General features: G+C 36.0%; 1 protein-coding gene across 1 annotated transcript; it reads left to right on the top strand.

Annotated features, from left to right (window-relative positions):
- Positions 1-6,739: 6,739 nt before the first annotated feature.
- LOC146135306 (xaa-Pro dipeptidase-like) lies at positions 6,740-16,489 on the top strand. The gene is made up of 12 exons (XM_083395743.1): positions 6,740-6,759; positions 8,016-8,199; positions 8,350-8,541; positions 8,786-8,833; positions 8,983-9,029; positions 9,945-10,112; positions 10,860-11,006; positions 12,409-12,557; positions 13,832-14,016; positions 14,771-14,881; positions 15,542-15,625; positions 16,322-16,489. Exons 1-12 carry the CDS (start codon positions 6,740-6,742, stop codon positions 16,487-16,489), a joined length of 1,503 nt encoding a protein of 500 aa, XP_083251869.1.
- The last annotated feature ends 47 nt before the right edge of the window (positions 16,490-16,536 follow it).

Raw genomic sequence — 16,536 nt, 5'->3', positions numbered from 1 at the left:
ATCCAAGCACTTAAAAACAACGCAATCAATAAGAATAGCTAATAACAGACACATTACAACACTACTTAAACCTATTTACAATGACTCGCCATACTCCAAATGCCTAAGTAAGTAGAATTAGAATTTGTTAAGTTTATGTATGAATTTGGGAAAGAACCTAATTCATACTTTTGTCGAACTTTCAACATCCATGGCTGTTCATGTTTTGAAATTTTTTGAAAAATAATTTTTCTCCCATGGTTTTGACCTTAAAAATAGGATTGACAATTTTTTTTTAAATTGAGTCATGATTTCGCCCCCCTCAAGGCCAGACTTGGACAACTAAATTTATTTTAGCTTTTTAAAATTAGATTAGAATTAAAATTAAAGCATTTCAGTTTTTCCAAATTAGATTAGAATTAGATCATTTTGAGTTTTCTCAAATTAGATTAGAATTACCGAATTCTTAAAAAAACGAATTTGAACTAGAATTTAAACTAAAATTACATTTTATTATTCACAATCAATTACATTTAAATCGAGAAGTATTTTAATAGGAATGTGCATGTCAAATATGTGTGTGCTATTTTTTTAGCATAGCATATGATTTTTAGTCCGTGAAAATTACGTTTCAACCAAAGAGTTTGAATTCAAATTCTTTGTTTTCACTAAGAGGCTAAAAATGTCGTTGGACAAAGTAGGATTTTTGGTAAAATCCGAATTAGATTAGAACTAGAATTAGAGCACACAAGGAATTCACAAATTAGATTAGAATTAGAATTAGCCGCATTTTGCTCTAATTCATTGAATTAGAAAGGTAGAATTATCTAGTTGTCCAAGGATATTCAAGGCCCCCAAAATTTAGCAGTAAAATTATCAAAATATGGGAATTCCCCTATTGCGCAAATTTGCTAAATAGGCTGTATTGTAACAAAAAGATGGCAAACAGTGTTTAAGATGGTATTTATAATATATTAACAACGAATACGCACGAATAACACAAAAAAATTATTTTGTTTTTGCAAACATTTGATAAGTTTGTCAGTACTACGTTTCTTGGGCTTCGTTGGAAAAAACTGCTCATCAATGCGATAAAATTTTTTTGGGGAGTCGATCGTTTCCCTTGAGAAAAAACAGACCAGCTAGTTATCAGCGACTCAGGCTGCGCCCACCAGCAAGCAAGTAAACAAAGGTCCCTACTCTACACTTGGAATGATTTCAAACACTCTCATCAACATAGCGAAAGATGATATTTCATAATTCAACGTCTGTGTAATAAACAGATTACTTGTTCTGTATAAGTGTCAAAATTAGATATTTTTCCACTTCTCAGTTTAATATAAGCGCACAATACGAGATCACTGCCCAACTAATTCAATCTAATATTTACTATTTCCTTAAATGAACATTGATTTTACCTATGCCTGGAAACTTACTTCCACTCATATTAAACTCTCACAATATTTTTTACTTAATCCACCTTCAACGTAAAAAGCACATGAACTGCTTGTAAGTGTCTTGGCTCAGACATGTCTAAGTTGAACTGGCTTCGTCGTGGAAATTTTATTCTTCGCCCTACCGCGTCTCCTCACTCCGGGGAGTTTGAATTGTGTTGGCGCGTTCTGTTGGACCTTGTTCGTCATGCCAGACTGTTCACAGTGGGCTAGTATGGATTGTGCGCTGCGCAAATCCAATGAAATAAGGTCGGGTGGTGCTATTGACGCACAGCTTGAGGTCTCGTGGTTGGAGACATGCCATGTTAAAAAGAAATGAATTGTTTTTTGTGAACAGACTGGCAAACTGTTGAACACAATTATTTGAAACATAAATGCAAGGTTTGTCTAATAGCTATCTATGAACTTCGTACGTAAGCAATCTTGAAACATTTAATGTAATATTATATTCTATTGTGCTGCGTTATAGTCAATTATTTATGTAGCCTAAACCCTCCACATTACCCAACCAGTGCACAGGGTTGCCAGATTGGCTCTTTGACGACAAATTATACAAATTTGGCTCTTTTTACACATGGTTGGCGTCAGAAAATTCAGTTATCCTTTTGGCTTTTTTGCAAAAGCTTGCTAAAACTAGTCAAATGGCATATGTCTATGCTTTTTGTTCTAAAACATTCGTTTTAAGATCTGTATAGGCCCTATCTTGCCTGATTTTTTAAATAATAATAAGTAATAATTAGTGGATAATTTGGAATTTATTGTATTGTGTATTTATCAAATATTTTATGATTTGTCACTTTTTCACGCCTTTTACCAAACACTCGCTGTCATTCTGAGAACAAAGCATTCGGCTGTTTCACACATGATAAATGTTATATCGTGACACATACTTCCATAACAGATAAAAGTATTTCACTTGTGTGAACGCGTTATTGTTGAAGTTCCCGGCTGCCAAAAAGGTACCGGGTTATAAATTATTTCCGCTTTCTCGTGTCGCCTTCTCTCTTTCATGCAAACTTTCAACTTGTATATGCGAAACTTATATCAATATATATCCAGTCTTGTCTAGTCAATACAGTGAGTGGTTGTGCTTGCCGGGTGCTTGCCGGCATTAGCCGGTTTGCCCATAATAGCCAACACAAACTGTGTGGAATTGTAATCAGACAACAGCAATACTTATTGAAGCAATAGCGAGGTTGATTGCCGAGGCAAATTAGTTTAATGAGACTTGCAATTAAATCCGCTTGCCTCAGTTCTAAACTTCTAAGCAAAATATTTTACATACTTGGGAAATTGAAAGCAAAACAAATAAAATAGCTCTGTTCTAGAATCCTACCACAATTATTAAATCAACGCACAATATTTGGGTTAATGTGCTGGCTAGCGTTCGGGTTTGGGTAGGTTTAGGCAATATTTTCAAATTATTATATTTATCCCACCATCACGCAAACAGCAACCGACACCTAAACTTAAATATTGCGTGTTGCTAAATTGTTGCAACGCTGTGGTAGGATTCTAGACCAGCGCCAATAGCTCATACTTAAAATTTGAATTTTTACGTAAAGCATTGGTCGCTTAAATTTAAACAGTTCAGTGAAGTGGATTAAAAAGCTCCGCTTTATTACCTTTGGCAGGCATCTCAAAAAGGTTTAGAAACACACGCTTTAGGGTGAGCTCATCAAACCAAGTATTTTTCAATAGAAAGCTTGACAAAAATATTACATTTTCAGCCTAAAGATCGTAGGATAACTGAGCTTTTCAAAAGATAACAATTTTCAAATTTTTATTTTGGTTGGTATGTTATGAACATTTATGTTTGTCATGTTGCCATACCACACAAGTTTGAACCTTAAAGGTTATTTATTTTCGTACAAATCAAATTATAGTATTATTTAATAGCCTTTTATGTGTTTTGAACTTATTTAATTACCGTTACCGTTTGGCTTTTTCTGGCTTTTTTTCATTCACGGTTTGGCTTTTTTTCAAAATTTTTATCTGACAACCCTGCCACTGCAGAACACTATATAACTACTCCCGTCACAACAATACATAATTAATCTTTTAGAATAATTGCGTTAAAGTCAATTTGGGTAAATATTATATTTTGACTTACAAGTCACTATACCGGTACCACGCAAAACTTTATTAGCATACCTCATAACAATTAAAAACATGCGGGCAACAATAGTCATTAAACACTTCTTTATGTTTCGTTTTTACAACAAACATCCATTTAGAAGAAATTTTGTTACATATTTACGATTTACAGCCAAAGCCAGTACAGTCTTTAAGGTTCAAAGCAGGGCTGCGGAGTCGGACTCGGGACTCGGGACTCGAGAAGTCGGTATGCTTTGCTGAAGTCGGGAATCTGGACTCAATTAAGACCGCGTATTACTACCCGAGTCCTGAGTCCGACGTGCGCATGCGCAGTACCAAATTTTAAAACTAATATGGCGGCCAAGTGGAATTGTAAAGGTGGAATAGCATATGGTGGAATATTTTCCAAACATGAATTGTGACAACGCCCCTATAAGTGGATTGCTGAATGTCCACGTTATTTTAGTTACATAAATTGGCGGAATACAGTCTGTAGAGTCAGGGCCGGACTCATCGCACATTTTGCCGGAGTCGGACTCGGGACTCGGGAGTCGGACTCGGGTTTATTTTTAACCGAATCCGCAGCCCTGGTTCAAAGCATGGAAAACATCTTAGTAAAACGTAACTTTTAAACATTTCATAATGAGAAAAACCTAACGCAATTGCCGGACGACTATCCCAGATTGCTAATAACTAAGATCGGAAAATATCAGACGCGTCTGGAAGTACAGATGATACATAATGTATTTCAAACATTATGAATATTGGGCCTTTTCTTGGGTTTGTTTCGTTGTAATCAATTATTGTTAAATCTCCTTTGTTGCGTTAATCAATAAATTTCGTAACCCTATTTCTTTATGAGTCAATGAGTAAAACGTGTTGTTTTAATAGGATTTAACAAAAAACAATCGATGCTGAATCAGCCGTCTATACCATTGCAAGCTCCATCGCCCGGGTGTTGATCACATTTTTAACTTAAATAAATAATCCTTCCTTGTTGGAAGCTCGGGACAAGAACTGCTCCTTCTTTCCAATAAACTCAGTGTCTGCAGGAAAGTGAACAACCAGTTGGACGTTTATGCCGCGTATTTGATGGGTATTGTTTTTGATAAAAAAGTGCGCACATTTTTTATGGCAGATCAAAATCTGCGCACATTGTTAAAAAAAGTGCGCACATTTTTTATGGTAGATCAAAATCTGCGCACATTGTTAAAAAAGTGCGCACATTTTTGATGTCAGTTTAAAATGTGCGCACATTGTTAAAAAAAGGAAGTCGCCCAGAAAACATACTAAACGATTTAGCTATGATTTGAGGAATGTCGCAATTATGACGTCCAACTATGAAACCTTTCTTCGTTAAGCTGGAATGCCCGCATAGCACGTGTGTCGACATCGTGTACTCGTATTGGCTATGGGGCCCCTTTGAAAAAAAGGAAAAAAAAGGGGCCCTTTGAAAATCTCAGTAAACAATTATCACAAAACTAAAACCGTGATTGCTGCGATGTTACATCGGAAACATTGCACCTGGCTTTGAAAACACAATTGTGCTTATCGCCGCCATCACCTAATCACCGCTCGTTATCTTTGTTTCTTTTATCATTTCCCTTGTCACCAACTCAAGTAGTCGTAAACAGGCCTGATAACGAAAATATATTTTAATAAATGGCCGTCTTACCGTAACTTCAGTAATAAGCCATGCTTGTGTTTTCTGGCACAGTTTCAGCAGAATAATTTTCTAATTATACAGAGTTCAAAAAGGGCGATTTTAAAGCCACGCTTCATAGCATCGGCGAAATTAAAAAACTACAAGTATCACCAACTTTGTTGATAAGCATCGTTAAATTTGCTGATAACGAAGTGCAACGGTTTGTGATTGATACGTCACAGAGCCTGTTCTGACACCTCAATTCCATAGCGTTTCGCGGACGTAAATAAGTCGACACGAAACGTTAAATTTTTATTTGCTGAAAGGTATTTGCTGAAGGTATCTTTATTTGCTGAAAGGTATTTGCTGAAGCTTCGTACAATACCCCAGACCTCTAGGTGATATGGGTTACTGATCATGTGGACACAGTGGCGTATCCAATGAGTGTTATTATCGTTTTTTTGTTTGTTTTGCTGAGGTTTTAGCAAACTGTCCGAAGCTGCAATGTTTTAATGTAATTGGGTCACGCGTCTTAAGCTAATGCTTAACCAAAATCCAACGCAAAACTCTTTTTTTGTCTGTTGAATTCAGCTGATTTTTATCAAATTCGACAATCAACAACGCCAAGTCAAACCGCGTTTCTTTTTTCGCGCTGAAAAACGTCGAAGTTAGGCGCAGGTAATGTTCTTCGCTGTTGGCTGTCTGCTCTAATAGTCAATATTGGCCAACAACGGATTTTTTTCAACTGAAGCAGATTCTTAAAAAGTGGTATAATGATGGCTGTCATGCGCGTTTCAGAGTCGCCAGTTTTAAGTTATGATAGTTAACGCAAAATTATTCTCTATAAGCGTATTCTAAGACCACGTGTTAAGCGTGCAATTGTATTTTAGCTGACTTGGCACACTGCACGTTGCAAATGTTGCGCTAATCTCGGCATAATAACACCCGGCAGAAAATATCTTCGTTCAGTAATTGCAGTGGGCGAAAAGCGTGCCTGTAATTTAACGCTATTCCCGTACATGGAACTCAGGAATACGCGCTGCTGATAGTAAATCTATTACATATACATATTTTGCGGTCTTGGTTTAGTTTTTCACCTGGCAGGAGTGTCGACGACGCACGTGTTCGCTTTTGCTTGACGCTAGTTGTTTCAGAGAGTTTTATGACGTCATTACAATCACTATTTTATGCCGTCATTATACATTAACGTCAGGCGCAAAATAGGGGAATTCCCCAAGTTCAAATTTCGGGACACCCCCTTTGAAACGATCACGCTACGCGCGTGGTTGGAGGTTGTAGTTAGAACTATCAATAAAAATAATACTAAAGAATCGAACGAATATAATGTTGACAAAATGCTATCTTTGATATCCATTGTTTTTAGATCTTGTAAATGCAAACCTAGTTTGTTTATGAAGCATAAAAACCGACAATTTACCTGTTCAAGTAAGTTTAATAGTTTGAGTTGTTTATGCCTAATTAAATTATAATCAATCCCTTGTTATAACAAGCAAACTGTTTTTTTACTTATAGGTACAATATTATAAGATACATAATATTCGAAATGAGCCATGAAAGAGCAACGTAAGTTTTGTTGTTTATTTTAACTAGAGTTTTTTTTTTCAATAATTAAATATATTTAAGCATATATTAATTTGCATCCATAATAATTGTTGAAACAAGTCATTTATAAATAACTTAAGCCCAAGTCATAAATCATTAAAATTAGTAAACTCAAAAATTGAGAAAAACATTTTTATAATAAAATGTTATTTGGAAAACCTGTTTTCAACCTTTAACTCAATGACTTAAGTTCAAGTTATTTAAAAAGAGTGACTTTAGTGGACTTAAGTCAAAAAACTGATCTTAGTTACAATGGCAACATTGGCATCACTAAAAAAACTTTTTAAATCATTACTAGGGCGAATATTTTTTGACTTGTCAAAAAAAGTCAAAATTATGTCAAAATTTAGACGTTAGGTCAAAATTTGTCAATATTTTTGCAAGTCAAATTCGAATAAAAATGCACATAAATCGCTTACAAAATTAAAAAATAACTCAGCTTTTTTAAATTGGTCGTTCGGTTATTTTAAAATTTATCTTTCATTTTATCAAAAAAAAAATTAGTTTTGATATAAGTCAAAGTCATTTTAACCGCCGTATTATATCTTTATTAAAGCAATATACAGTATAAAAAACGCGTGATTAACGACGCCTAGGTTGTTTAAATCAATGTATTTCTAACAAGTCAAAATTTTGTCAAAATAAATTATTTTCAGTTCAAAATTTTCTATTTTTCTGGTCAAAAAATATTCGCCCTAATCATTACATATTTAAACTTGCGAAAGTGTTGCAATTTTCCTTAACTATTTTTGAAAGTATAAGTTTAAGTTATTTGCAATAGGCAACATACAACTATTTTGACAGTTTCAACAAAGTATTGCATTTTTTTTATGAATTGTTTAGTCTAAAGAAGCTTTTGGTAAATTTACTTGTAAGACCTATAGTAAGGTGACACAATAAAATTATTATGTTTTTTCAATTTGCTGTTCAACCTGCTTTTACACTGTCAAAAAGTGAATCAAAGGTCACTACATTTGAATTAAAAACGGCTTAAACCTAAAAAAGTAAATAAAAAAAAATATATTTTATTAAAATAAATAGCAAAATATAACAAAGGTTCAACCTTTGTGGTAATTATGTCACTTAAAAATTTGTTATAAATCTTGTTCTATATTTACTATTTATTTTAATTTAAGTAATTAAAAAAGGTACATTTTTGGGTCTCGGTAAAGTATGATCACATAACTTAACTAAAATATGACTAACTAATAATATAGACCTGCATTTTGCCTGGGGGATCACACCTATCCTGTGCCCATGAGCTTGTTTGCTAACAATCGTCAAAGGTTATGTGAGAAACTGAAAAAAGCTGAAAACCTTCCTGAGAATGCCGTTGTTTTTCTACAAGGAGGACGTCAGTTACAGCAAGACTCGACTGATAGAGATCTGGTTTTTCGCCAGGTGGACGATGCAATGTTTTAGCAATGCAGCTGCTAAAACTATGTGTATTGTTTATCTTTTGACAGTTTTAGTTACAAAAATTTTCTATTTATATCATCCTGTTTGTTAAAGCGTTACATTCAATAATGTTGTGTTCATCTTTTATTCCAGGAATCATTTTTCCAGTGGTGTTTTGGAGTTAGTGAGGCAGACTGCTATGGCTTTATTGATGTAAAAACAGGAAAGGCCACCCTATTCATTCCAAAACATCCAGAATCCTATAGGGTGTGGATGGGAGATATTTTCCCACCGAGTCACTTCCAGGCAAAATATGCCGTAGAAGATGTTAAGTTTGTTAATGAAGTAAGTAGTTCAACTACTTTGTTAAAAAATGGTGCCTTTCTGCTCTAAGCGAGCAACAAATGTTTTGACGGGAAGTTTCAAGCAAATTTATTTTTGTTAAAATGTGTCTTTTAGTTATCTTGACGTCTTTTTAGTTGTGTTCGGAAATACATAATTTAAAATAATTCTGTAAGAATATATGTATATCTTTACATAAATACATTATTATTTTTTAATATACCAAGGATTAATGCTATTTTTAAAGATTCCAAAAGCATTGCAAGAAGCAAATGCCGCTACTCTTTTAACTTTGGTAAGAGTGACATAAAATTGTTTATTCTTATATTTTGAAATTGATTTTTATCTCTAGGCCAGTATATAAAAAGCAAAAAAAATGTTATTTAACTTTTCAAACTTAAATAAAGTGATGTAATTTGTGAGTTGTGATCATGTTTTGTGCAGAGAGGAGTAAACATTACCAAAGAAGCAGCATTTGATGGAATTAACGAGTTAGTAAATTTTCTGTGTATCTATTGTTATGTAGTTGTTTGTGCTAACCCAACTTAAAATGCTGCAAGTTTTTTTAAATGTTTACAGCAGTCATTCCCAACTTTTTGGTCTTACGGTCCCATTTTTTTTATTTGCGCAACACTCCCACATTTTTTTGGCATGCACAACCAACTAAAGTAACAGATAATTAAACTGCAACACTAACACTTTATTCCCAATAAAGAAATGGGTATTGTGCGCCTATGAAAAACAATATAAAACTGAGTTCACCTTAACCTATAAAGTACCTTGAGTTTTACAATAGAGTTAATTTGCTTCTTAATGATGAGTTACAGATAATTTTGTTGTGTGTAAAACTAATACAAAGAGCTTTATTAAGTGTTGTTTTACTAAAGTAAATACTATAAGGCATTGACATAACTGTTGGACTTGCGGATTCTTATGCTCTTTCTACTGCTAAGTTTTCTTGGTCATTATAGTTTTTTTTCTTATCAGTTTAATGTTGAACAACCGATGCACGGAGAGCCCCAAACAACCTTTTGCGACCCCAAGGCTGGGGAGCCAGTACCCCTGGTTTACAGGAAACCCTACCCCATTATTTTTTAGGTTTAATAAATTCATTAAAGGCGAGCAGAACATAGTGTATTAATTTTGCCAAGCAACAAAAAATAACTGTTCAAAAAGTATGATTTTCTTTCGATTTAGAATTCAAATGTATTTACACAAATAACTACAAAAAGCTACCATGAATTTTTAGAACACTAGCTCTACCTTAAAGTAACTTGCACAAAGTAACGTGTGTGACGCATCAATGCGATTTTATATTTCTGGATGTAACATTGCGTTTTTTTTTCCGTCAAATCATTTTAATCATTTTTTCGTCTTATTTTAACGACAAAACACCCAACATTTAGATTTAAGGTGGACAACACTATTCTGCACCCGATCATCTGCGAGTGTCGAGTTATAAAGAGCGAGCAAGAGCTTCAGGTCCTCCGCTATGTTAATCGTGTCAGCAGCGAGGCTCACAAGGAGCTTATGAGACGAATAAGGCCGGGGTGGATGGAATACCAGGCAGAGAGGTGCTGGGTCTGTTGCCGCCCGTAGAAGTCATTTGATAGTAGCGATACGTTAGGGCGTCGTCACACACACATATCACTTGTTTTAAATTAAGACGCGTTTTGTTTTGCAATGCTGCTAAACTTCTTGTACAGAGTGTTCTATGAACAACGGTCAAATATTGCCAAAACATATCGGTTATTCGTTCAACTAAACGCGATTAGTGTTGTGCGTATAAAACGACAGAAAGGCGAACACATAAAGCAGCGCTGCAGAAAGCGCTAAGCAGCGATCGTCGACAAACACTTTTCACCGTTTGCCTTCACAAGTCACTTGGTAAATATTTGTGTCGGCTTCGACTTCGGAATCTGGTCATTGCACTGCCGTTTGTACCAGCCTACAGTTAAAGTTTAACCCGTGATCATACACGTGCAATTGTTGTAATCGAGATTTACCCTTTCGACGAAATTTGCCGCAAAGCATGTCCAAGAAATAATTTGTTAGTGTAAGTTTTCGCCAAAAAACACCAGCCCGCTTTTGGAAACACTCGTTAAAAAATAACTTAATGGCTTTTCCGGATGACAAATATATTATGGCCAGTTTATGTCTCACGCAAAAATGAACGTTTATATCCAATAATACCACTGTGACTTTGTCAAAACAGTCACGTTTATGTCCGATAACTTTTTAACGAGATTTGAACGCACTTCCCTTTGAGCTCAGCTGCATCCGGTCGAGACCAAATTTAACTTTGGCGACTGTATCTTAAGCTTGTTCAAGCATCACGTGTACACTCACGGTGGATGTAGACATGTCGCCTACACATCCATGGCTGCCACTGGCCCCCGTGGAGCAATTCTACATTACGGACACGCTGGAGCGCCAAACGATCGACAGACATTGGACGGCGACATGTGGTACGTTTTCCCTTTAGTTCAGGGGTTCTTAAACTGGGGTCCATGGACCCCTTGGGGGTCCGTGAACTAGTTTTAGGGTGTGCATCAACGCCTAATTGAAATATTAGTGTATATTTTAGAAGTAAATCAATTTATCAAAGAGAACAATTTAATTAAAAATAAAACGTTTTTACACTGACTGTAATAAGACTCCATTTCACTTTCACATTTTTGGACCGAAATCAGCATATTTAAGTCTATTTGTATTGTGACGTAAATGTAGGACGTCATTTTTTTAATTTTTCGGCCTAGCGTGGTCCGCGCGAGCTCCAAAAAAAAATTTTGGGGTTGGGGGTAAAAAAAGTTTAAGAACCCCTGTTCATTCTACAAGGTTTAAACTTTTCATCGTTTTTGAAGCGTAACAAACTGTTGGCCGACAAAATCTTGCCTGTATCTTCCGGTTAAGCGGTTTTACAGTCTTGGGATTCAATTACTTTCCCGCTTTGGGGTCCCCAATTAACATGTTCTAAAAACTGATGTACATTGTACATGTGCATTCAATTTAATATTTTGTAAAGTGCATTTCTCCCGTGTTTGGAAACGTGGCTGTGGGAGCAATCACTAAAGTAAAAGTCAATAATAATCTACTTAAAAAAATAAAGGCCAATAATCTACAAACCCTGATACATAAATATGTAAAAAAAACAAAAAGGTGACGGCAATACACGGTAATTAGGTCATCAAGGGTATGGGACACAAATTGTTTCAATTCCGTTTGAACGTTTAAAGTTTAATCTGAGTTGCTTGTCTAAGCTCTACTTTTTCGCTATCTTAGCTGCGCAAATGCAAATAAATTCGAATTAAAGTCCCACATCTAAGATATTACGAAGAAAACTCAAGTTTCACCCATTGCACTGTTCAGTAATTTATACTGTAGTAAACACATAGCTTCTTAGTAGATCACACTACAACTGGTTTTCTGTGTCTTGCTTTGCTTTTTTTTTTTTTTTTTTTTGCTTAGTGATAATTGGCAACAAATTATCATTTGTAATATTATCTAATAGTCGTAGTACCGTTTAAATCAGAATAACTCCCAGTTGGAATAAGACATTAATGGCCAGAATCGGGCCTATAAAACATTTTACCTAACCCCAAACCCTACCCCTATGTACCACACTAACTACCCTAATAATTTCAACCCTAGCCCATTTTTTTCTAGTATAACCGAAGAAGTTAGATTGATTCCGACCCAAATGTTGCTTCATCGGTTGCTGACAATGTTTGTACGTAGTAATAACACCAAAAGTTAAAGCAAAGACAGGCTTAATACAAACGAATTTTAACATCAATGTCTTCTATATCTTAAACTCGCCCCCAAGAAGTGATAATTGGCAACAAATTTGTCATTTGCAATATTCATCAGTTTGTTCGACATGTGCGGCGAATACTGTTGCTACGTCAGCGACATCACGTGTTCGTACCCGGTCAACGGAAAGTTTACGGACGACCAGAGGGCGATTTACAACGCGGTTCTCAAAGCAAGTAGAGCAGTGCAGAAGGCGCTTAAGCCGGGTGTGTTTCATCCTGACGCCAGACTTGGACAACTAGATAATTCTAGTTTTTAATTCATTGAATTAGAGCAAAATGCGGCTAATTCTAATTCTGATCTAATTTATAAATTGCCTGTGTGCTCTAACTCTAGTTCTAATCTAATTCGGATTTTTCCAAAAATGCTACTTTGTCCAACGGCGTTTCTAGTGACTTAGTTAAAATACAGAATTTAAGTAAAAAAAACTCTTCGGTTGGAACGACTTGTATGTAATTTTTACAGCCAAAAAGCATAAAAAGGCTTAGAAATTACCACACACATATTTAGCATTCACATTCTCATAAGAATACTTTGCGATTAAATTAAATTGGTTGTAAATAATTAAATGTGATTCTAGTTCAAATTTGTTTTTTTAGGAATTTGGTAATTCTAGTTCTAATCTAATTTGAAAAAAACTTAAAACAATCTAATTCTAATCTAATTTAAAAAAACTAAAATGCTCTAATTTTAATTCTAATCTAATTTTAAAAAGCTAAAATAAATCTGGTTGTCCAAGTCTGCCTGACGCTGCGTTAATTGTATCATTTAGCAGTAAATATGTGAACGTTTGTGATAAACCAGGGATGTCCAGCCCGTGGCCCGCGGGCCGCATTGATGTTTACGTGCTTCCCACCACTTATTCACACTTTCAGTAGCCTTTTTTTTAAACAATTGTTTCGAATATCATCAAAACGTGTAGAAAGCGCAATATTTGATGTAGGCCTGAACTTATATTTTTTCTGAAACTAGAATCGAGTCTCTTATTTTCAACATCCATCAAACGCTTGTGCACACATCATTGTTAAGCAAGACGTGTGTTTTTCTAAGTGTGTATTTTTGCGGACCATTTTAAGGAAATTTGTCCGCCCAAAGGTGCGTACCATGGCATGATACGGCACGTAAACTTAATTTTTCCCGCTTCGCCAAAACAAATGGGGCCCAGATTTAGGCTACCTGCATATAAGGCCAAGATTAACTTGCATATTTGCGCGCGAGTGAACTCTTGAAGAGCGGGTGTTCGTAAATTAAGATGTTTTATGACGTCACGATATGGCGTAATTTATGACGTCACCCCTTTAATTTGACAGGTTTTGCGGCCCATCGACATTTTTAAAGTGGCAATGCGGCCCATTCTGCTGAAAGGTTGGACATCCCTGTGTTAAACTATATCCCACAAGGTATTTTTAACATCGTAGTTATAACGATCGGTTTACCACAAATAATAGTGTTACATTATCGGACACCATTCCTTCCGCAGGCGTGTCATGGGTGGATATGCACTTGTTGGCGGAACGGGTTGAGCTCGAAGAGCTTAAAGAGATCGGTATTATTCATGGTGAGATTAACGACATGATGGAAGCGCGCTTGGGGGCACTTTTCATGCCTCTCGGCGTGGGACACTTTATGGGACTCGATGTGCTCGACGTAGGGGGATACCCTGAGGTAAGTACGTGCTCGAATTAGTATTAACTTAGTTAGACATACTTTTTTGGGCTTTTAGATGGATCTTAGATAAAGCATTTTAACGCTAAAGACAGAGTGTTCTATTCTGATTGCAGACAAACACGTAACTTTTAAAATTATAACTTGCAGTCGTATTTTAATAGGTAATTTTATTTTTTAAGTTGGAAATATTTGTCAAATCTTAAATTCTATATGTAGTTAAAATTTCCTAGGGTTTAAACCATGGCTGCGGAGTCGGTTAAAAAAAAAAGAGTCCGACTCCCTAGTCCGACTGCGGCCAAAAAAATACACCCGAGTCCGACTCCGGCCAAATGTAAGATTTTGTCGAGTCCCGAGTCCAGCTGTGACTCTACAGCCTGTATTTTACCCATTTACACAACTATAAATTAGGGTGGATTTTTTGCAATCCATTCATATTGGTGTCATAATTGATCCACCCGCATTACATGGTTTACAAATATTTCACATTTGCTATTACACTTTTACAACTTAACATTTTGCCGCGTTAACTGTTTTAAAATGTGATACTGCGCATGCACACGTCGGACTCGGGACTCGGGTAGTTTTACGCGGTCTTACTCGAGTCCCGCAAAACAAACCGACTCCGTCGAGTCCCGAGTCCGACTCCGACTCCGCAGCCCTGGTTTAAACGACCAAGTTACCGGCTTATTGATCCCAACGTGAGTGACCGTCAGTTGATATATAATATATTAAATTTTCGTATACAAAAAAGGGAGGGCCGGAACGTAGAAGTGAGCCTGGATTGCGGCGTTTGCGCACAACTCGTCGCATGCAGGCCGGAATGGTAATCACCATAGAACCCGGCATCTACTTCAACTGGCCAGTAAGTTTGGACTTAAGGATACAGAGAAATTAAAATGCGGATATACTAGTGCAGTGCTTCTTAAACTTTTTTAGTTTTGTTCACCCCTAGCATCTATCTCCTGATTTCATTCACACTTGTCTCATTATATAATAAAACTATCTCGTCTATATTAACAGTACGAAATGACTTGGGTTTTTTTTTCGACTTTTGTTGAGATTAACTCAAGCTAAGTTATACAATTACAAATGTTCAATTTCTCGAGTCCAGAGATATAAAGCTACAAAAGCACAAAGCACAGTAAGGGTGAACACCCGGAATATCTGCCCTGCTCGCAAGCTATCTTCCATTTCTGTCGGTTCACCCTTATTCAACCCTTTTGGTTGGTTCACCCCTGCAAAAAAATTATTCAAGAAACACTGTACTAATGTATCGCATTTTGGCATCAAAAAAAAACTTTTGTTATCAGTATGTATCATATATTTAACGATTAGACTAACAAAAAAACACAGAGCACAGACAAACTTTTGCAATTACATAAAAGATTTACATTTTTATGTTTGTTGATTGTTTTTTTTTTGTTGTTGCAAATATAGAAACAAAACAAAAACATTTCTTTAGTGGTTGGATTGCGGTCTAATTGACCTTCTACTTTTCTGACTTTTGCGTTATTTTTAACAGGAATTCGAGGCCGCATTCAACAACCCGGAGTTGTCCCGTTTTCTTGACGCGGAACAAATTCGTCGGTTTCAAAATTTCGGAGGGGTAAGTCCCTTCTGATAGCTTACCCAGGCATTGGTGTGTTGTGCCTCTACTAGTACAGTGAGTAAAGCTTTTGCGCGACTCAATTAAATGGCGGAGCCCAGATTTTACTGTAGATTTTCTGAAACCTGTAGGTCTTGGTTGCAATAAATGACGAATCATATGCCTGACTTTCAGTAAAATCTTCGACGCTTTTATGCCATTGAATTATCGTCGTCGATAGGTTCAGTCTAACGCAGGAAACTGGGGTCCATGGACCCCTTAGGGGTCCGTCACCTAGTTTTAGGGGGTCCATGAAGGCCTAATTGAAATATTAGTGTATATTTAAGAAGTAATCAATTTATCAAACACAACAGTTTAATTAAAAATTAAACGGTATTGCACTGAATGCATTAAACTCCATTACCCTTTCACATTTTTGGACCGAAATCAGCGACTTATGAAGTTTATTTGTATTGTGACGTAAATTCATGACGTCATTTTGAAAAATATTTGCGTATTGTGGTCCACGCGAGGCCAAAAAAAATTTTAGGGGTCCGCGGTAAAAAAAAGTTTAAGAACCCCTGGTCTAACTTTAGTAAAACGTTATTTTTTTTAAATGCTTTGTCAAAAATAATTGGCATCCCATTCTTATCTGACGAAATCCACCCCCTGAACAAACATGTTTTCTTGATTCTAATGTTCAACTACTGTTGTCAGGTTCGGATCGAGGATAACGTGGCGGTGACCGAAGAAGGCATGGAAATGCTGACATGCGTCCCACGTGACGTCAGCGATATTGAGGCCCTTATGGCCGAGGGAAGAACTCGCCCCTTTCAACCAGAGGGAACCCTCCTACCTAACACCAAAAATTTTAACGCATTTTGAAGCGAGTATGTCCCTTGGGATGATGATTTTCTAATACTTTAAAAAAA

Source organism: Ascidiella aspersa, chromosome 8 (genome assembly GCF_963924565.1).
Source record: "Ascidiella aspersa chromosome 8, kaAscAspe10.2, whole genome shotgun sequence".
In the NCBI taxonomy this organism is placed as follows: Eukaryota; Metazoa; Chordata; class Ascidiacea; order Phlebobranchia; family Ascidiidae; genus Ascidiella; species Ascidiella aspersa.
Note: the sequence above shows the minus strand (reverse complement) of the source record. Positions and strands in the feature narration are given on the sequence as shown.